This window comes from Aptenodytes patagonicus, chromosome 3 (genome assembly GCF_965638725.1).
Source record: "Aptenodytes patagonicus chromosome 3, bAptPat1.pri.cur, whole genome shotgun sequence".
NCBI lineage: Eukaryota > Metazoa > Chordata > Aves > Sphenisciformes > Spheniscidae > Aptenodytes > Aptenodytes patagonicus.
This window is the reverse complement of record NC_134951.1, coordinates 71,585,620-71,608,214: the sequence shown is the minus strand read 5'-3', so window position 1 is coordinate 71,608,214 and position 22,595 is coordinate 71,585,620. Positions and strand designations below refer to the sequence as shown.

Genomic DNA, 22,595 nt, shown 5'->3' with positions numbered 1-22,595 from the left:
TGGTACTTTCTTACAGAGAAGAGGGTTGTTTTCATATTCTTTAATTAGAAGACATTGCTAATAGCAATGTGTGTAAAATATATGTGTGAGAGAACGTGACTAGTTTGCATTTAATGTGTGTGCATGCAGGCACCTGTGTGCACATACTATATCCAAAAACTGTTTGAAGTATATTGCTTTGATGCAAAGTCAAGTGCTCAAAGGTTAGGAAATGCCAAAAGTGAGATATAATCTTTGCAACCTTAATTATGTTTCCTTGCGTATATACAGTTCAATACACTCTTAATTACGCAGTCACATTGACATTTTTTCCATGAAATGTCTGTGTCATTCAGTGCACAGAATAAACAGTGCTCAGTGAATGAGGAGCTATTCAGTGTTTTGTGTTATCCTCACTTTTCAGTACACAGCCCTTACTTGTGCCACAGTTTTCAGCCAGACTCAGACGGAGAGTTATAAATTTATTCCTTGTTTTTTTCTCGTCTTCACTACAACTGTATTTGAGGGCTTTAAAAAGTATTAATCAGTCTTTGCAATACCCATCTGAGAGGGAAAGTAGTATGATTCCCATTCTACAGAAGAGGAACTGGGGTACCAAAAAATTTACATGAGTATCCACTAATTCTGGGTGCCAGTTTTCTAAGTTTTGCCACATATAGCCCTTTATATCATCTCATCTGTTGCCCTACATGTACTGCACAGCTGGAAAAGAGCGTCTCTAAACAGACTCTCTGAGAAAAGGAACACACATCTAAGAACCTCTTGCGCAAGATGTAATTTCACTCGTATGCCCAGTGTTGGGCTCTTCCCAGTATTGAACTCTTTGTCTCTTCATCCAGCCACTTAGGGTTCTTTCCCTGTACTTCAACTCTCATTAGGTACATTTTCTGGGCTTTCTTAGTGTTTCCTGTTGTGTAGTACCATGTCCATGCAACTTCAGACTTCTCAGATTCTAATCTGATCTCAGCAGCATCTGTATCTCCTTTCCAGATTCCCAGTCCCCTTGTCAGTCTCCTGTTCTCCTGTTCTGTTGATGGTCAGAAACCCTGTTACCTTGCCTTTGCTTGCCAACCTCCAGTTGTAACCATGAGAGCTTGTGTGGGGTTGCTTTCTGGCTGTAGGTTTTCGTGCTCAGCTCCACATTCAAGACTGCCCAGATCAACCCAGGAGCTGAATTAGTGAGAGTCCTGCTCGCCCCGGCCTGAAATACGTACAAACAGGATCTTCAGAAAACCAGGCAGTGAATGTATAGCAAGCTAATAATCTCTGCATATTAACAGGTATTTTTCACAAATTTATTTGACCAAATCTGAATAAACACTGGAACAGCAAGAGTACTTTCCCTGTCACAAGCACGTCCCCAGCTTTACCACCAAGTCTCCAAGGGACCACTGGTGCTGTGTGTGAAAAAGGTGGCCAAATACGTATTTGGCTCGGAAGACTCACAGAAAAATATTTCTCTTTTGGGAACAACAGAAGAGGACCATATATTTTCAAAGGCATATTCTTAAAACAAGCTGGCCAGTTACAGCTGAAAATTTCCAAAACAAAATTAGCTTGAGGGTAATACCCATCAGGATGACTTCCTGATGATTGGCTGAAGCTTGGCAAAGGTACTGAAAATCACGTCCTACATGAGAAAGTTAAGTTGCTTAAAAAATTGTTCCTGCTCTACCAAGAGCAACCATTAAGAGTACATACTTGTCTTATTCTTTCTCAAGGAATGTGCTATTTACATTGATGCTATTACTAAAATATAGATGAACTATTCAGTGGCCTGTGAGTGTAAGACACAGAAATAATTGTCTGTGTGGTTGCTTGTAGGTCATATCCACACTTGGGCTCTTCTTGGTAGCTGATGACCACCTAATCCAGAGATTGAAACACTTGCAGTCCCTGTTCTGTTGAAGTGTCCCTGACCCAATGGAGGTCAAGAGCAAAGTGCATTAACAAAGCCGTACCAGAAACTTTGCACTTCTCAAGATAGCATTTGCCTTCCGTTTTTTCAGCTATTTATAAGCAGTCATTTAGAAGGAGGTGGGGGAAAAACAACCAACCCTATAACCACCACCCAGCAGATAGAAATTTGACTTGTAGCTTCTCCGTTGGATATCTTCTTTTTGCTGTTAAACCTTTCCTTATCTAAGAAGATTATATAAAACACATTGTTATTCATCATAAAGATTGTATATTCATGCAGCCCATAAATACTGAAAAAATATTTTACATGTTTTCTTTAGGTTTAGTGTAGATATGAATTAAGTTCTTGCTCAGGTAGGATAGGGAAGAACTTAATTGCTGCTTAATAGTCCACCATAAAAGAAATGTGCAGGGTTAGGCAATACCCTGTTTTACAGTAAGTATATGGGTACACTAAGATGTTTACATACATGGTTCTAATATAACAAGATGGTACGTGACAATGTGTGGCTTAACTCAGAAATGCTTTCAAGCTTTTTAGAAGTAATCTAGAATTGTGTTTAAAGCTCAGGGGCAGGAGAATGATCCTGGCACGCTCAGGGGTCATATATACGAAGGGGTCATTTTATGTGAACATGATAGGGTTTTTTTATTATGGTATGGATTTGTTTCATTATAGCACCAAAGCCTTCAGTCAACTGTAGCATTAGTTGTTGCAAATGTTGTTACTGTATTAATGCAATCAGAGAGCTTTTCTTAAACTTTTTTGGAACCTCATTACTATGTGAGCATAATCCAAACATGCCTCAGAAAGCTGGAGACAAGAACAATGTGGTCTACACAATGTGAATTTTACATATGCACTTGCTACTGAGACTGATTTCCAGATAGTGGAACATGTGTTACAGATATAAATGAAACACATATGAAAAAGGTGTTCTTCAGTTAAAAACAAGCTCTGCCTGTCAAGATGATGAGTGTTCTAGGATTCTGAGTCAATTATAAACTACTCTTTCTTTCACATACGGAAGAAAAACCCATACTGCTTGTTCCAATTTTCCAACTAACAGTAATTTATAAAGTTTTGTTAATTGGCTGTTGAACGTAGATAGTCAGGCACTATAAAATGCTTACATACATGACAGTTCATAAAAAAGAAGGACCTCTCAAGCCAAAGCCATGTCTTTCTGAGTCTATTAGATTTGTGCATTTTTTCTGTTGGTAATTTTTTTTTCCCAGTTGCATCGAAAGATTTCAGTCCTACAAGTTCTCCTTGGGTAGAATTTCTGCTGCAAGGCCAATCAGATACAAGGCTTAGACATTGTTACTAATTCTGACTTACTGCCTTCTAAATCAGAAAGCTACTAGGTCAGATCTTTGGGGTTGGGGGTGTTTCTTCTCAGTAGTCATATGAAAGTAGTAACTTCAGTGTCTACTTTAAAAGACTGGTCTGGATGTATTTCATCATGAGCTTATGTGATGTATTCATTTAATGCCCTTGTTACTGCTCAGTCTCATCGGAATAGAACAGTACACGCTTTTCTACGCTTGTTGTCATATCAAGAATATAGCTAATTACCATGGTTAAGGAGGACAGTAGTGCAGGTCCTCTATCGCTTTCTGAGATCTCAACACAGAAGTTTTTGCAGATGAAACAGATGCTTTGCAGAATTGACCTGGTCTTGTTACATATGCTCTACAATGACCCTAACTACATTTTGTTAAGATGCCCATTGCTATTTTCACAGTTTTATTAGGAGTGTTAGCTATAGCCTCCTGTTTAAATTCTGCTTTCGGTGATCGTTTTCTTCTTATCCCAGATTGCCTTTTGCATTTCTTAAATACAATCTTTTGCCATGCTGTCCCAAAGATGGCATTGGGTTGCAGTGTGCCACTAATCATTTGCCATGTTTCACCATGGAAATGTCTGCCTTTTAGTGGTAAATGAAATTATGAATTTATATTAATGTAGCAATTTAAATTTGTGAGGAAAAGCTTCTGGCTGAAATTTGCCTTATAAACGTAGGTGTTGTGATTATGTAAAGAAGCTGTGCCAAAGAACAACCTTCATTTACTCTGTTGTAAACTATAGACAATTAACTTTGTATCTCTGACCTCTGATTTAAATGATCCTTCATCTAGATGTTTTCTATTCATGTTGCTTCAGGCAGCAGATTAAATTCATGGTTCTAGGAAAGATGACAGCTATTACTACACAGCATATCCTGATCTCAGAGGATTTTGGGGAAGTTACAAAGTACTGAGATGCATGGTACAAGCAGGCTTATGGGGGAAAGAACCAGTTTCTCTCCTTGATGATTATTATTTCCACAGGAATTTGGCTGCTACCTTTTAATATTTCCTTTTTCTTTAATTTCCCAGCTAATTCTGGTTCCTTGCAAGGCCCACAGACTCCACAGTCTACTGGTAGTAATTCCATGACAGAAGTGCCAGGCGATTTGAAGCCCCCTACACCAGCATCAACACCTCATGGACAGATGACACCTATGCAGGGTGGCAGGTATGAAAAGGGCTTTGCTTCATTTTTTGTTGGGCTGCAGTTCTACAACAGTTTAAGCCAGTCTTTCCCTTTCCCAACTGCTCAGGCCCTCATCTGATTCTGTGGTGAACCTGTCAGAGCCTTAAAAGCGGCAGAAAATGATTTCTTTTTGGAGGGGAGGAAAAGGGAGGAAGGAGTAGGAGCTGCATTAGCTTTCTAAATACCAGAGGAGGATCAGACAAGCACCAGTGCAAAGAGTGTGAATATGTGAAGAGTGGGGAGGAAGGTGGAACCCAGCAGCACCACCTTAGAACCACAACCTTCCTTTCCTTGCTTACCCTGTCCTCCTCTGGTATACAGGTCCAGACATTCATGCTCAGGAAGGAGGAATGTGTGATTTTAAGGTGTTACTTAAATTCAAATTACAAAAAACGTATATAATAACAGTGGTTGAGATAGCAGAGGATCCAACTGAATGGACCAAGAGATCCCTTTCACTTCTATGTCCTGTAAGTCACACAGACCAGCTTAATCTGAAGTGGAGCCTTCTCACCATTCATTAAGGATCCTTAGCCCACTTAGTCCAGCAAAAAAAGTTCTTGTTGACTTCAGCAGGAACGTAGCTGAGCTCTGAACTATGTACAGAGTCACTCCGAACTTAACATGCTTAGGTTCTTTTTTTCTCCATCTGTAATACTGCAGAAAGGATAACGAAAACCTTTTTTAATCATCTTTAATCCAGATTGAGTTTTCTTTCACTATGTAAAAAATTTTCTTTTGCATTAAGAATAAATCTGATAGTTATCAGGGAAACTCTATTTTCCAAGCCAAATTTTTAAGGGCTTTAGAATAAAGCTGGCTGCAACCATAAAGGTTAGTGCCTCTCCATAACAGTAAATGGTATTTGGGAGGTAAATCAAGTGTTGCTGTTTAGTCTTTCCTCTAGTAATTTGAAAGGTAATAAATATGAAACTGATAAAAAGTAATACTATTTTGACGCAGCATATAATTAACCTGTGGAGCTCACTGCCTTGGGGTAGTGAGGCAAACAGCTTAGTGAAATTTCAGAAAGGTTTAGACTTTTATATGAGTACTAGGAACACGCACAGTTGAATTAGATTAAAACCCCTGATCTTTAAGGTAAGTAGCCAGATAAGCTTGGGGAAAAAAAAATGGGTAGATTTTTTTAATGATTGTCCATTGTGAAAGTTTTTTGCATCTTCCTCGGATGTATCCTGCACTGATCACTGCCACAGCATCATGGGCTAGGTGTATTATAGTCCAGTCTGTTTTCACAATTCTTATGAATACATGATGATGTTAATGCTTCCTTTTTCTCATTTGCTAGAAACAGCGCAGTTAGTGTGCATGATCCCTTTTCTGATGTAAGTGATTCAGCATTCCCGAAGCGAAATTCCATGACGCCAAATGCACCATACCAGCAGGGAATAAACATGCCAGATATGATGGGAAGGATGCCATACGAGCCGAATAAAGATCCTTTCGGTGGAATGAGAAAAGGTATTTTCTTTGCGGGAGCTTAAGTGCTTTTCCCTACTTCTATGTAATCAAGAGGTTCTAGTCATTAAAATGAGCTTTTTTACTTTGCTGATTTTGCCATTGGTAAAACGGTATCCTTGTAGAAAAGAGAGAGGTGCAGTGCAATTGTGTTTCATTCTGGTCTGGTCATATTTTCCCCTCTTGGAGTCACACCGTTTATTTTAGACTTATCAGAATGCTAAAAATGCTTGTAGGAATACATTTCAGGAAATGGCATAAATTCATAGGGTTAGATTTTGTACAACGCCGTATGTTTCTTCCATAGCTACTCTGCAAATCAGATGCTGGACCTCAGTGTTAGAATGTGAAGCGGTGAAGCAACATGCCTGGTTGTAGTAGGGCTGAACTGGGAATTCACTGTGCGGATCTGAGCAAGTCTCCTAATGCTCTCTGTCTCAGTCTACATATTTTTCAGAATAGGAAAGCTGATTTTTTTCTCACTTGGACAGCCCCTGACAAAAGGTGATAAACACACTCAAAGTTTGTTTATTTTTAGAAAGCAAAAATTAAAATTAATGTCAAACCTGACTCTTGTCCTTTTGGGCACTTAACCTACAGATGGTTTTGTGGATATTCTAAAATGTGCTTAAAATGAATCAATCTTGCATAACTCATATATAGGAAAGTGGGAGGAAAGAACACAAGCAGGGCTCACAATGGCTGCAAAGAGAAGAGCAGATGAAGGAGGTGAAATTAAGAAAGTGGAAACTGAAAGGGAGCAAAAGGGAGGAATGGGAAGAAGAGGTCCAGAAATCAGGGGAAGAAAGATAATGTGATGAAGTGGGGAGATGCTTTAAAAGAGATAGTTAATCTGATGTGATTTTTTTTAAACCTTCCCTTTTTGCCTGGACTGTGGACACTAGCATAACACAGTTGGAGGAAGGGAGAACCCTCTCTGCATTAGATTCACTTTAGGTTTTATATCCATGTGAGATTAAGTGGGTTTATTGCACTTTGTGGTACATTTCACATTTATCCTTTCAAAACAGAAATGTGTCTGTTCAGTATCTACTATGACGGACTAAAGGATAGAGTCTCTTCCTCTATTTGCTTGGGGATTTATATCCGATAATAGTGGTCAACGTGCCTTTTCTTTGACCCATAGTATATGCCCATCCTGCTCGAGAAGCTACATTAGGATACAGTATCCTTTCCGTAACGAAATTATGGTATACATGTGTGTATGAGGGCTTTATGGGAAAAAGAAGAGCCTGATTTTGACAGCTTTGTAATCCCAACTAGGAGATTTGCTTTCATCTGTTTTGTAACGTTTATGTTTGCATTCATATTTAGCATTGTTTGGGTGAAAAGAGAAGAGCGAGTTCATCTTCAGCTATGAAGACCACAGGGAAGAAGCTGCCTGGTGCCTGATGAGCTCAGTTCCGTAGGATGAGATTACTTTCCTTGCTTGCAGCTCCTTAATATTATAACCATCATCTTGGTAGTGGTGCTGCTTCATGTGTTTTCATCAGACCCTGGAGAGCTTGTCAGACACCAGCTAATTCTCCTTGGCAGTGTTAGGGATCTGAGCATTATTTTAAAATACATCATTTAATAGAAAGATCTCTTCAAACACCCAGAATAATATATTTAATTTCCCTTACTGTTGCAGTGCCTGGAAGCAATGAGCCTTTCATGACCCCTGGACAAATGCCTAACAGTGGAATACAAGATATGTATAACCAGAGTCCATCTGGAGCAATGTCCAACATGAGCATGAGCCAGCGACAGCAGTTCTCTTACGGAAGTGGCTATGACAGGAGGTGAGTCAATCTTCAGGAAAAAGCAAAGCCCATTAGTGAAAATGATCGTCTCTCTCCCCTTCTCATTTTCCCATTGCACCTTGCAGAGAACATAGCAGCCTACATTTCCTACAGCATCTTACTAAATCACTGGGAGTCAAACCACTGGTAATGACTGAGTCTAGCTGTTCACAGAAATTAATAAGGAGGAATTGTCACACCTTAGAAGTCACTCAAGCTGCAGCAGATCAGCACATGGGTGTGTTTGACAGCTGCGTTCAGCTGGCTGCTGGGCTGTGATGGCATAAAGTAGCACTTGAGTTAGTCTTCTGGCCGTGTTTTCGCCTAAACAGTTGTTGGTGGGCTTTTTATGAAAAGCAAAATGCACAGCCTAAATATGTCTGGTTTGTGGTCTGTTAGTGAATTGCCTTTGGAGAGTCTGGAGTCTGTTGTCTGAGCTGTAGGGGCACCAGTCTTGCAGTGTGTCCATCAGGACCCTCATAAGTTTGTCTTTCAGTGAAGTACACAAAATAAATTTGATCCTCTTTTGTTTATCCCGGGAAAGGCTTTGGGAGGAAAAAAAAATCGGTAAAATCACTGATGTCTAAGCATTGGTATAGCAGGCAGAATGGTTTGGGAATGTTTGGGTTATATGAAGTATTCTGGTAGGTTTTGCAGCTCTGGCTGTATTCCTACTTTTACTTTCATTAGGCTGTGTACTTTAGCTTCACTTTTTGTTTCCTGATGGTAGCCAAAGTGATGCAGCGTGGGCCTTTTAAGTGTAACGGTGGAGTAGTTTTCAGTCAGTAGTTTGAAGTAGTAGATGTGTAGAGTAACACAAGTGTAATTATGTTGTTCAGCAGGTCACATTGCTGGGGAGTCAGTGAGAGTAAGGGTTCCAGTGGAAGGTGATAAGTCAAGAGAATGTTTTCTTTAAGGGGTGTGTTTTGTTTTATTTTTTGGCAATTTTGGAGAATAAGTGCTTTTATCAGAATGAGGTTTCCTTTGTCATTTTTTAGGTCGGATCATGGGCTGGGTCCTGAAGGCAGTATGGGACCACCTGGTCAAAGCAACATGGTGCCTTCAAACAGTGACCCAAGCATGTACTCTCCTAATCGTTACCCTGGCCAGCAAAGGTGAACACTGATTTCTCTGTTTGTAATATCTGCAATAACCAGCTAACGAGTACTAGCAGCCTCTGTGAGAGCACATAGACAGAATATGTGGCCTCTTGGTGTGTTACTTCTGTTTTGTCTGTTCTTATTTAGGCTTTTACCATTGGTTCAGTTTCTTTGGGGGGGCGGAGGCTTGGGTGAATCGGTTGACTTTGTGTAGCCATAGAATCAGAGGTGTTAGAAAAGGAGTATACATCCTACGTTATGTATCTCCCTGCCAACGCTGAACTAGAGCATACTGTATAGGCCCAAGTTCTCCAGAGCGGCATTAAATGACACCAGTTCTGAAGCTTCCACGACTTCACCTGCCCTGTGGTTATCCTGTGGCTAACAAATTGAACATTTAGAAAGTGATCCCTTATGTATAACATACGTGTACCTTTGCTCAGTTTTATCTTATTGCATGTACCATCTTGGACAACTGTAGACAATTCCCATCAGTTACATTGTTCTTTTAACTGACACTAGGTAATTTCTCTCCATCCACGTCATAATTTTAGGGGATACTGAACAGCTATTGCTTTCACTCTGGTCAACTCGCAAAAACTGTGAGTTTTCTATGCTTTTGGAAAAATCAGGTCCCATTAGTTCTTTTAACATGTCAGGTTCCCCAGTCCTCTGTTTCTCTGACTCTCCCTGATATATTACTTCCACAATTATACTCGAATTGTAGGTGTGTTCTCACTGGTAGTGTACAGAGAGGAATTACTGACATATTGGCCTGCAATACATTGTTATTTATCAATCTTAATACTTTCAAGTACTTCATTTCAGCAACCTAAATTTCATTCAGATGTGCTAAAAATATTGCAGTTGCACTGTAGTGCTCCTCAGAGGTCTTAAAGGCCACAGGTAAGTTTCCAAGTGCAACGCAACTCTGCCTTTTCTATGTATGCTTCATTATGTAGCTTTAATTAAAAATGACATGAATATTAGCAAAATTATGAGTACTGTTTTTACTCAGTAATGATGTATTTAAATGTTACATATTGTAATGAAATTTGTACTCACTTTCTGTCACTATTGTCAGACTAAAATCACGATTTCACTTTAAATTGGCACTTAAATATTGATTATATTCTTAAATAATCCAGAAAGTAGCTTGCTTGGAGACTGACTTATTAAAACACAAGAATTTTGACTTGCAACCTTTGAGCTGTACATCAGATACTTTTCCACCTAAGATGGGTTCCCAGCAGCTGCAGCTGCCTTTCTTATCACTTTGCTGACCAGACCCTGTTCCGATTCCTGACCGCTACCTCTAAATCCCTCTGTTGCATCTTCACTGCTCCTCCTTTCTTCTATCTGCTTTATCTCCTTCCTTCCACTGCCAGCTCCAGCAGAACTGACTACATCAGGCTCAGGACCATACCACACTGTACCTTCATCTTGTTTCCAAATGGCAAATATCTTCAAGGTGCAAGATCATCAGAGTACTTTTGGTTTTCCCAAAACCAAAACTTTGGTTTTGGTGGCTTGGAAATTCCAACAGCTCTAACTGTTGATTTGAATGCTTCATTTTAGGCATGAACCATACGGGCAGCAGTATCCAGGACAAGGACCTCCCTCAGGACAGCCACCATATGGAGGACATCAACCTGGAATGTATCCACAGCAGCAGGTAGGAGAGGGGAAAACAGCTATATTCATAACATTTGTTTAATAAATGTCACCCCAAAATTCTGTATACATTCAAAAATTTGTTTATACAATATATGTCTTTTGGCACAGAGGAGCACTGTAGTTCTGGTCAGAATCACAGCCCATATGGATCAGCAGTATATGTGCAGCTATAGGAAAATGCGTTCATTACACTGGAAGAGTGTAAATTTTAACAGATGTTCTGTGGCTTTGGATGTGTATCAAGTGATTGTCCCAAGTTAATAACCAGCAGACTGGGAAAGTATAATTCGTAGGCTAGTAAAGCGATGCTGCCTTAATTCCAGAAACAAATAGGAAAGCTGCTTGGCTGGCAAGTTAAAGGGCCTTAACTTAATGTCATGCAGCCAAGTGAACCCAACAGAAAACTGGAACAAAGTAAAACGTGCAGCACTCTCAATTATCTAGAATGTTGTGGTGGGTCATATGAGATACCTATCTTTAATATAGATCAGATGGCATATTCCCCACGTTATCTCTAGTAACAATACGGTACAAATACATGAGAGAGAACATTATTAGTGTTAAAAATAGTTTAAACATTTGTACATTCCCGTCTCCCTAACTGTGTAATAACTTTGAAAATACAAATTATACTAATGAGACTTTTTTGTTAGGTGTATCATTAATACCTTGTGGGCAAAATCCCATCTTATAAGTCAATAGCAAAACTCCACTGACTTCAGCAGGATCAGAGTTTCATCCTGCGTGTTATTAATTCATTTCTAGTCATACAATAATTAAAGTTGAAGTTGGCTTCTAAAATAGAAAGCATTTCTTTATAATATAAAAATTAAAATGTAAGCTAGTTTTCAGCCAATTTCAGATAGTCTCCTTCAGTTTGGGATAGAGTTTTACTAGGAAATTCAGAGGTGGGGGGGGAGCCTAAAAGAGATCTTAGGTGGCACTGTACTGAAAATGTATATAAATTTCAACTTCAGATTTTCTTGCTTATCTCTTTGGTTCATAACATCTCTAAAATAGCATAATCAAAAAACTGTTTTGTTGTTGTTCATGATAGCATATGCCAGCAGTCTAGGTGATTTAGTGGGGAAATTGCAAAGATATATAACAGAACAGTTTGTGATATTCCATGCTAACGTATGCAGGGAATATATTAACTACATGTTCATTTAAGCAAGGAGACAGCTAGAATTTTTAAAAATATATTTGGCCCTGTCCTTAGTGCTGTTTATATTGCTTTGTACAATGACTCTTGAATGCAGAATGCATTAATGCAAAAAAGCAGTGAAAAATGAAGGGCAAGGATCCTGGCCAGCCTCAGCCTCTCCCTCCCACTCCCAGAGGATTCCACTTCTTCATTTAGCTAGAGATTAGACTGCCACTAGCTTATTTTCAGTTTCCTAAATCTCACTCTGTAGTGGTACAGGAAGAATGTGAAGAATGGCCCTTTCGAAGCTTTATCTACAACTTGAAGGCTAGGGAATGACCTGGGAAGGAGGTGCTTGGAGCATGAACTCCTGGGGCTAATGAAGCACTTTGAGCCAGGTTTTTCAATTCCTGTACGAATGCTCATACCCCGAGAGCTATTATGCAGCAGGTGACCTGTGTTGGTGTCTTTTTGTCTTCTGTGAGGTCTCAGAATTCCACATCCCCAGTGGAGAGAGACACACATTGTGCAGCCTCAGTCTCCTGCCGAACCTTTACACAGGAGGGGGAGTTCAGGTGCATCACTGTGCACAGCATTGGGTACAGTTAGGCATGTTGCCACTACATACACAAGAGCACTGAACTGCTTTTAAAAAGGCACATGCTTCGTTCCCAAGTGTCTACTTTTAAGCGGTCTGAGTTACTGTGGCAAAAACAAACACCACCTTTTTAGGTGTGGCAACTGCCAAGTCAGTTCTTAATGTATAAATTGGCCCCAAGGGTGGAATTATTTACTACAGCAAGTAGTTTATGTAAGGCTGAAAATAGGTATTTCTCAGATAGCCAGACAGCTCTGTAGCAAGTTTAAAAAAAAATATTCTCATGCAATACAGTAGTTGTGGTTTTATGTGCACCAAAGTTGGAAGATGAGTTTATGACTCCCAGAGCTGTTTTAACTGACCCATATTGAATACATACAGAATTTTATCTGATTTTAACTCTAGTACATTAGTATACATTGTGCAATGTGACTGAGCTACAGTTTCCGGGGGAGCCGTAACTTTGAATTTGCCATAGATCATATATTCAAAAATCACCCATTTAATTCACATTTTTTGCTTCAGAGCACTCAGTGTGGTTTGAACTGTGGAACAAACTCCCACCGGAACTAAGGACCGCTGCAAACCTTACCACCTTCCCCTCAAACTGCAACATTTCTTTTTTTGTTCTGCCGTCTTAAACATAAATACATACAAGCTTGTATGATTTCAAAACAACTCAGCTCCCCCCAGCGTAAAACAGCTTACCTCACACAACATTCCCCACTTGAGAGGGTGAGAAACAAAGAGGGAATAAACCATAGGTGGCAGCTGTTAAGCATTATGAATTAAGCATTGCTTAATTCATTACCGATCAGCAGGGTAAGAACCTGCATAAACTAGAACAGAACGTTTGGATGTGACCATTTGCTGTAATAATCTCACAGTAAATTAAATGTGATTAGGATGATTTGGGAAGAGGGATGGTTGCCCAAACAGGACCATGTTCCTGGGAATTACACAGAGTAGCAAATGCAGCGGAATGTTTTTTCCTACTAATAAATTTACTGTGTGTAGCCTATGCCCTATCGTAAGATCCAGTGTTTGAGACATGCATGCTTGCAGGATATCTTGTTATTTTAAGAGTTTATTCAGTGCTTGTCTCTTGAAAAGATTCACTGAGTGGTTCTGAATTTTCTTAAGATTTTTCTTCTTAGTAGACTAAGCATAAAAAAGAAGTGAAAATATTTTAGTTGGTGAGGACCATTGCCCTTTCATGCATGTCTGAAATGACCAGTGGAATTTAATCTGACAGATAGGAAGGGAAAGGGAAAGGGAGAAAATAAGAGCAAGCGTAAGAAAATTTAGCCCAAGGATAAGTTTCCTTTTAGTATTAAGTTATAAGCACAGCAAAACAGAGGCTTAAGAAGAAAGCACTGGATCAAGCGTAACCTGCATGCCTGACTCTGGAATCAGCACAATCACTCTAGAACTAAGTGCCTTCAGCTTTTTAAATGAGCTTTCAGCCAATATATTTGTATTGTGTATGGAGTAAAAGTGACGCATCTTCTTCCCAAAATTTTTTTTCAGAACTATAAGAGACACATGGATGGCATGTATGGCCCTCCAGCCAAACGCCATGAAGGGGATATGTATAACATGCAGTATGGCAACCAGCAACAGGAAATGTATAACCAGTACAGCAACGCTTACACGGGGCCTGACAGGAGGCCCATGCAGGGACAGTATCCATATCCGTATAACAGGGAGAGGATGCAGGGCCCAGGACAAATGCAGCAGCATGGAATACCTCCCCAGATGATTGGTGGCCCCATGCAGTCGTCATCCTCCAGCGAAGGTCCTCAGCAGAACATGTGGCCAACACGAAATGATATGCCTTACCCTTACCAGAATAGGCAAGGTCCAGGAGGCCCTGCACAGGCCCCACCGTATCCAGGGATGAATCGCACTGATGATATGATGGTACCTGACCAGAGGATAAACCACGAGAGTCAGTGGCCTTCTCATGTCAACCAACGTCAGCCTTCTTATATGTCATCCTCAGCCTCCATGCAGCCTATCACTAGACCTCCTCAGTCATCCTACCAGACGCCACCCTCTATGCCAAACCACATCTCTAGAGCTCCAAGTCCAGCATCCTTCCAGCGCTCTTTGGAAAACCGTATGTCTCCAAGCAAGTCTCCTTTCCTACCCTCCATGAAGATGCAAAAGGTTATACCCACAGTTCCAGTGTCACAGGTCACAGGACCTCCACCCCAACCACCACCGATTAGGCGAGAAATTACCTTCCCCCCAGGCTCTGTAGAAGCATCCCAACCAGTCTTAAAACCAAGACGAAAGATTACCTCAAAAGATATTGGTAAGCATCAAAACAAAAGGCAAATACCGAACTAGGTTGGGAGAAAGGGACTTTGATTTTGATTTTCTTTTACATTTTAAGACTATTTTGACAAATAGTTAACTTTGGTAACTATGATGTGATTGTGTTCAATAAAAATATAATAACATAGGCGTCAGTGAGGATGATAGGTAAAACTCATCCCAGACGATCTGACATGAAATGAAGGCAGTATTTTATATGGAGACCTGAGGTCTCCAGAAATGCATTAAAAATGAAGCTTGCCTCAGATTTCCAAATGATAGGTGTTGAAAGGTCCTTCAGAATGTCTGTTAAATCACCAGTACAACGTTTAGCTGAGCAAAGCTTTCTGTGTTCTTGTTCCATGGAAGCTCATGCTGTTCTGCTGTGTAGTTATAGTCTCTGCCTCCCTTGAATGGCCCCTTTATTCATTCCATATTATTTGTCATGTTTGTTTCTCCCCCTATTCTTTCCCAAGTATCTTCTTATCTTGAATTCCTGTTACATTTCATACACTCAAGTTCTCATACTTCAAGTTCCCACAGTCCTGACAGAGTATTCTGCCTTAATTTACCGATTATTTGGTTTAGTCAACTTCTCTACGTTTGTACGATTATTTAGACTTCAGCAAAGTCAGAAGAATGGCCCTGTTAAGATGTCCTCCAGTATTAAGGCTGAGCAGCAGTTACAGAAAAACTGAACAAGACTAAGTGGTGAAAACAGGGTCTTAACCAGTGTTTCAGTAACTATTTCATTTAAATTCTGCATCCTCAGAATGTCACAGTTTAATCTTTCAGAACTCATTAACGGTCTCCGAGGATGCACTAATACTGTTTTACTTCTCCTCCTTTCTTTCTGCAGTAACTCCTGAGGCCTGGAGAGTGATGATGTCTCTTAAATCTGGTCTTTTGGCTGAAAGTACTTGGGCGCTAGACACTATTAATATTCTTCTGTATGATGACAGCACTGTCGCTACTTTCAACCTCTCTCAGGTAGGTGGAAAAGCAGTATACTTCTCAGCTTTTCAAGGAAAGAAAACTGAAATACCTACAAAAATGCTGAAGTCCTTTATGTTAATTATAGTAAATTTTAAATTTGAATATTGCAAAACTTCCCTTTTTTACACTTGGTAACAGTGAGCAACAAGAGATAGCTTTAGGTCGAGTAGGGAAAATAATAAACCTGAAAGAAGGGTATCTCTTGTAGACAGGAGCATGGAGGAATATAAGAATTGTAGCACTGACAGAAGACTAATGTGTAAATTCACACTCGTGATAGCACAAGGACAATCCCAGAAAACAGCAATATGTTACTAATCTTGCTTAACTTGTGTTTCCATAAAAGGCTTTGCAAAACTATATTAAATTGATCTAAGGCTGTCTTTTGGTGACTACTTGTCTTATTCAGTAGTTCCATACTAGGCTGTGGGGTTTTTTACATTGTTTATTTTCTGTTTGGTTTCTTCTTCCAGTAAATTAAGTTTGCACAGAAATATCAGATCGACAATTTAAAGGCTAAAATCCACTGTCTGTCCACAGGATGCAAGTAACACAGGACTTAACAGTGTGTGCTTTTGCCTCACTACCTCCAGCATCTTTCAGCCCTGCTCTAACCATTGGCCTGTTAGGTAGTAGTAATAGATAGCATGCTGATAATGCATATCATCTCAAATTTGCACAAATTAAATATTCAGTTTCTCTGCTCCATTCATTCCTTGGTTACTAATAGTGTAACTCGTCATTTTTTAAATATAATGACCTTTTTTTTAAATACTGACACAAATGGTACATTTCATCCCACCTAACTTTAGAACTAGGGATATCTATAGCATGATTCATCTCATCCTGAAGTAGAGATCTAAAATAGGGCAGATGAATCATACCCTAGAAATGGCCTGTAAAAGACCATTGATTATAGAAGGAATGTAGACAATTAGGTTAGGTGTGTAACTGTTGCAGGTGTTTGAAGTTCAGTGAGGTGAATCTCCTCTGAATTCTATTAGAAATTGCATTAATACACCCTGTGCAAGTTGCACAGAATACCAGGCATATTTTAAATATATATTTTTTTGTTATTTTTGTCTTGGACTCTATTTCCAATGGCAGTCAGGACTCCATATGATGACTGATAATTCCTGCAGCTCATAAGCATCGGTTTGTTCTTAATTCTTCAAGGGTTTGGCAATCATAAGAGAATACAGAATGGACAAAAAGGATACGTTTTGCTGAAAAACTATTAGCCCACAATTAAAAAAAAAACATTAAAAGACAGACAATCAGGCTGAATACATCATAACGGCAAAGAATTTTTAATAATAAAGCCACTGAGGGTAAATTAATACCAAGTCCAACTACTGCCTTTCCCTAAGAAAGTGATTACAAGTTAATTAAGAGGATTAAACCTAAATGAAAACTGTTTCTGAAGGGTGACTTACAGCACCAGGCTCCAGTAACAATTTTTAAATATTGCCAGGCAAAAATGGAACTATCCCAATAGGATGTCAGTACCTAGACCCTGAACTGCAGATTCCTACAGGACAGTTGGTTTTAGAGACTGAGAGACAAAGGAGGAGAGGAAGAATTGTGAACTTTAGGCATCTAATAAAAGTACAAATCAGAAAAACTAAGTGAGTTAGAAACTTCAGGGCGCTGTACAGAAAATGAAGAATACTAGGCACTTCCAAGGGGACAGAACAGCTAGGCTAGATGTCTACTGTAGTTTAAATGAGACATATGAATAAAGTTCTGTACTTCTCATAGCTGTTACAGTTTTAGCAAATGGAGCCGTGATAGTTTGACATTATATACTGTTTGGACAGATGCTAGAAGAATTTCCTTTGATTAACTTCTGCCATGGAGGACCTAGCCACAGGTCCACAGCAGGAGGAGGGAAATACCCACAGATGCATGCATTAGTGTTACTGATAAAATCCCGTGCAGATGAAAATATTTATCTGATTTTTATGTTCTTTCTTCTCCCCTCAGTTGTCTGGATTTCTTGAGCTTTTAGTAGAATATTTTAGAAAATGCCTGATTGACATTTTTGGAATCCTTATGGAATATGAAGTGGGAGATCCAGGCCACAAAGCACTTGATCACAAAGCAGCCAAGAAAGATGATAGCCAATCCTTGGCAGAGGATACTGGAAAAGAGGAGAACGACGAATGTATTGACTATTTTGATGAAGATGAGGAGGAGGGGGAGGATGAAAAGGTAGAAGGAGAAGAAAAGAGCATTGTTTTTTCCACTCCTGGTGCCATTGCTGATCCAAGTGAGAGGCCAAAACAAGCCAGTAAATTTGACAAGCTGCCAATAAAGATTGTAAAGAAAAATAATCTATTTGTTGTTGACCGATCTGACAAACTCGGACGCGTTCAGGAATTTGATAGTGGACTTCTCCACTGGCAGCTTGGTGGTGGTGACACAACTGAGCATATCCAGACTCACTTTGAAAGCAAGATGGAGATTCCTCCGCGCAGGAAAGCCCCTCCTCCCTTGAACTCTCCAAGCAAAAAGAAGGACCTCGAGGGGAAAGGTGAATCTGAGGAACAACAAGAAAAAAGTATAACAGCAACCATTGATGATGTCCTCTCAGCTCGGCCGGGAGCACTGCCTGAAGACTCAAACTCTGGTTCCCAAACAGAGAGCAGTAAATTTCCTTTTGGGATCCATCAAGCCAAAAGCCACCGGAATATTAAACTGCTAGAGGATGAGCCAAGGAGCCGGGATGAGACTCCTCTATGCACCATAACTCACTGGCAAGACTCCTTGGCCAAACGCTGCATCTGTGTGTCAAATATCGTCCGTAGCTTGTCTTTTGTGCCTGGCAATGACACCGAAATGTCCAAACATCCAGGCTTGGTGCTGATCCTGGGAAAGTTGATCCTTCTTCACCATGAGCATCCAGAAAGAAAGCGAGCGCCGCAGACTTACGAGAAAGAGGAAGAGGAGGACAAAGGGGTGGCCTGCAGCAAGGATGAGTGGTGGTGGGACTGCCTCGAGGTCTTGAGGGATAATACATTGGTCACGTTAGCCAACATTTCTGGGCAGCTAGACTTGTCTGCTTACACAGAAAGCATCTGTTTGCCAATTTTGGATGGCTTGCTGCACTGGATGGTGTGCCCATCTGCGGAGGCACAGGATCCTTTTCCAACCGTGGGGCCCAACTCAGTTCTTTCGCCTCAGAGACTTGTGCTGGAGACCCTGTGTAAGCTCAGTATCCAGGACAATAATGTGGACCTTATCTTGGCCACCCCCCCATTCAGTCGTCAGGAGAAACTCTACGCTACTTTAGTTAGGTACGTTGGGGACCGCAAAAACCCGGTCTGCCGAGAAATGTCCATGGCGCTCTTATCGAACCTTGCCCAGGGGGACACATTAGCAGCAAGGGCAATAGCTGTGCAGAAGGGAAGCATCGGAAACTTGATAAGCTTCCTGGAGGATGGGGTCACTATGGCCCAGTACCAGCAGAGCCAGCATAACCTCATGCACATGCAGCCTCCACCTCTGGAGCCACCTAGCGTAGACATGATGTGCAGGGCAGCCAAGGCCTTGCTGGCCATGGCTAGAGTGGACGAGAACCGCTCAGAGTTCCTTTTGCACGAGGGTCGTTTGCTGGATATCTCAATATCTGCTGTCCTGAACTCTCTGGTTGCATCTGTCATCTGTGATGTACTTTTTCAGATTGGGCAGTTATGACATAAGTGAGAAGCCAAGCATGTGTGAGTGGAGATTAGAGGGTCACATATAACTGGCTGTTTTCTGTTCTTGTTTATCCAACGTAGGAAGAAGGAAAAAAAAAGAATCTTTGCTCCTCTGCCCCATTCACTATTTACCAATTGGAAATTAAAGAAATTATTAATTTGAACAGTTATGAAATTAATATTTGCTGTCTATGTGTATAAGTACATCTTTTTATTTTATTTTTTTTAACCAAAGTTGCTGTCTAGTACATTCAAAGGTCACACTTTTTTTTTTTCCATAGATTATCCTTTTCAATGTTCTTTTCCATGTTTGTATTGCATATTTTTTGGGAAGCGAACTAGTGACTTTTTAAAAAAAAATGTTATGGCAAACCATTGTATGATGGAAAAAAAATCTCACCACTTTGAAACAAAAAGGTGAAAAATAACCAACATACCAAGTTCCTGTGTGTTTTATTTTTTCAAATAAGGAAAAAATTAAAAAAAACTTGTATACCATCACCCAAAGCTCTGTGCAATAGAAGATTCTAGTGATGTAGGTGTAGGGGATCAAGGAGGGTGTCAGTCAGTAGTCAAAACACAAAACGATACTGGTTTCTCCTCAGGAGAAATGGTTACATTAGGCTAGGAGCAAAACAAAACAAAAAAGTCAAGTTAAAAGATTTTTAAACAAAACCTGATGATAAACATCAATTGCTTCCTCACCAGAACTGTCTTGTCTACATCTGTTTTCTTTTGACCTTCCACAATGACAGTTCTTCACAATTCCTTTAATCATTTTTTAAAATATTTTTTTATTGCCTAAGGGCCGTGATGTATATAGAAGTTGTACATTAAACATACCCTCATTTTTTTTTTTTAGTACAAAGTTTTTAGTTTCTTTTTCATGATGTGGTATCTACAAAGTGATAGTAGAATTATTTTTTTCTTTCATTTGGGCCATATCTCCAAAAAATAATAAAAAAAAAGAGAAAAAAGAAAAAACCCAACACAGAAAACCAACAACTGAGGGTAATGTACAAGTTTCTGTATGTATAAAGTCATGCTCTATTTCGGGAGAGCAGCCGATCACAATTTGCTTTATAAATCAAGGTGTGGAAATGGTTACGTATGGATTGATTTAAGAAAATGGTTACCAGTCTACAGACAAAAAAATATATACAGGAAAAAAAAAAAAAGGAAGAAACACAACTTCAAAGATTTTTCAGTGACAAGAATCTGCATTTGTATTTCAAGATAATGTAGTTAAAAAAGAAAAAACTTGATGTAAATTCCTCCTTTTCCTCTGGCTTAATGAATTTCATTTATTCAGTATAAAATCTTTATATGTTCCACATGTTAAGAATAAATGTACATTAAATCTTGTTAAGCACTGTGATGGGTGTTCTTGAATAATGTTCTAGTTGCAGTGTGGAATATCAGAAAGCAAACTAATTACAAGAAAGAGCAATAATGATTATTCTCTTTCCCCTACTTTATTATTATGACCTTCAAAAATATTACGCTATTGTATTGCGGCAACTTGCTCTCCTTTTAGAAAAGCCTTCTTGCATTAGAGAGAAGTGTTTTTAATTATTATTTATAAAACCATGGAGCCTCAAAGGGGAAGACATAGCTGGCAAATGATAGTTCTGACTATGCAGGTATCCAGTCTCCGTGCCGTGTTTGGGGGACTGAAGATGGATGTTAGAAAGAGTGACAAAAGATTTTGTTAAAGCAATAACCAACTTGAAGAAATTGATCTGTATTCACTACCTGTAATTCTCTCTGTTGGTTAAAGGTGCAAATACCCCAGTGATGTGGGTATTTAGAATAAACACCCACCCACTTCTCGATACTGTATGTGTCATTGCATACTTACATGGCCTCTCATCCTGGGAGTCCCCCATTAAAGTGGATCAGGCTTTAATAGAGCACATCCATCGTTATAATTGGTGGGAGATGGCCATTTCAGTTTCAGGAATTAGCTGGTTTCAGGTACATCTGCTCTCACCTGGTGATACCTTGTTGCTGAATATTGTTCAAGCACTAATTTTTGCCGTTTCATCTCGGATCATTGACTTCGTTAGTGTGATCATAAAAAGCTAATAATAATCAATTTCCCTGGAATTGCCACATAATTACACTGTTAGTGGATATCCTCCTCCCCTCTCCAATAACAATACAGAGGTACTTGAAAATTACAACCCCCTTTGGCATACTGCCCATCTTGTTCATATAGATTGCTATAACATTAATATATGTAAGAGAATTTCAGAGACAGGTAGAGTACATACAATTATAAGCCAAGTTTGAAACGTGACTCCCTAGTGTCATGAAAAGTCATTTCTCCTTCTAGCTTTTCTTATACAGTAACCTCTCCACTCCCACATCACCTGCTGCAGTGGTCTGTCTTTCTCTTGCATATCGCTGCATTCAGAAGTAGATGGTGAATTACAACCCCCTTGTAATTCTTCATCACAGAAGGAGGCGTATTTCAGGGATGATTTTTACAGCTTAATACTGGGCAGTGTGGAAGTAGTATCCCCTACTAAACTTACCTCTTACTAACATTTTACTGCTTGATATTACCCCATAGATACAAGCAAGCTGTGAAATAAACCCTCTGCTGAGCGATACTCACCCCTTTCTTGTCGAGGACAAGAAAGGACGTCTATTCTCTTTTTCTCTTCAGCATTCAGACCCAGAGTCCTCTGGGGGGAACTGCACCTGGGGCAAAACGCTGTGAGCTGTCAGAGCTCACGCCTTAGTGTTTTTCAGGACTGCTCCGAGCCTGGTTAAACAGTGTGGTGGAGGAAAAAAACACCCAGCTAGCCAGCCGACCACATGATGTCCATGTGTATGTAGCATTGCTGCCACTTTTCCAGTTGGGCCAAGAACTAGCTGGGGAACTGGAAGAGTGGAAGGGAAAGGTTTATAATACAGATTCTGCCTGAACATGGTTTTATGCTGTTACAGTAGTAGATGATCTAAATCCCTGGTTAGCATTACAGTACATTTATCAGAAGAAAGACGAAGTGTAAGAACTCCAATTCCCTCTGTTGTCTACGTATGATTTCACTTCTCCTGCAATGTTCTCTTAAGCCTTTGGAAAAGACCTGCTCCTGAGACTTGTGAACTTAACATGTTCTGACTGAATCCTGAACAAGTTTGAGGTGCTGTTGGTATTGTTCCTACAAGAGGTATTTCGGTTTTCAGCTTTGGAAAAAACCTCTACATTTTTGTGCTGATGATGTGATCGCAGATACTCTGTAGTGAAGCTCAGACTAGTACCATCAAGAAGGTGCAGTATTTGAAATTCTAAAACT

At 39.8% G+C, this 22,595-nt stretch overlaps 1 protein-coding gene across 6 annotated transcripts in view; it reads left to right on the top strand.

Moving 5' to 3' along the window:
* Nucleotides 1–20,652, top strand: part of ARID1B (AT-rich interaction domain 1B) — a 339,132-nt gene extending 318,480 nt beyond the window's left edge. For 3 of the 6 annotated variants that reach the window (XM_076333797.1, XM_076333799.1, XM_076333795.1), the window contains 8 exons: nucleotides 4,303–4,441; nucleotides 5,769–5,941; nucleotides 7,593–7,743; nucleotides 8,742–8,858; nucleotides 10,422–10,518; nucleotides 13,796–14,585; nucleotides 15,447–15,577; nucleotides 17,570–20,652. In XM_076333797.1, the coding sequence (XP_076189912.1) occupies nucleotides 4,303–4,441; nucleotides 5,769–5,941; nucleotides 7,593–7,743; nucleotides 8,742–8,858; nucleotides 10,422–10,518; nucleotides 13,796–14,585; nucleotides 15,447–15,577; nucleotides 17,570–19,282 (3,311 nt within the window). In that variant the 3' untranslated portion in view covers nucleotides 19,283–20,652. The remainder of the gene's footprint in view (nucleotides 1–4,302; nucleotides 4,442–5,768; nucleotides 5,942–7,592; nucleotides 7,744–8,741; nucleotides 8,859–10,421; nucleotides 10,519–13,795; nucleotides 14,586–15,446; nucleotides 15,578–17,569) is intronic. The other 3 variants (XM_076333801.1, XM_076333800.1, XM_076333798.1) reach the window with 1 other exon arrangement.
* The last annotated feature ends 1,943 nt before the right edge of the window (nucleotides 20,653–22,595 follow it).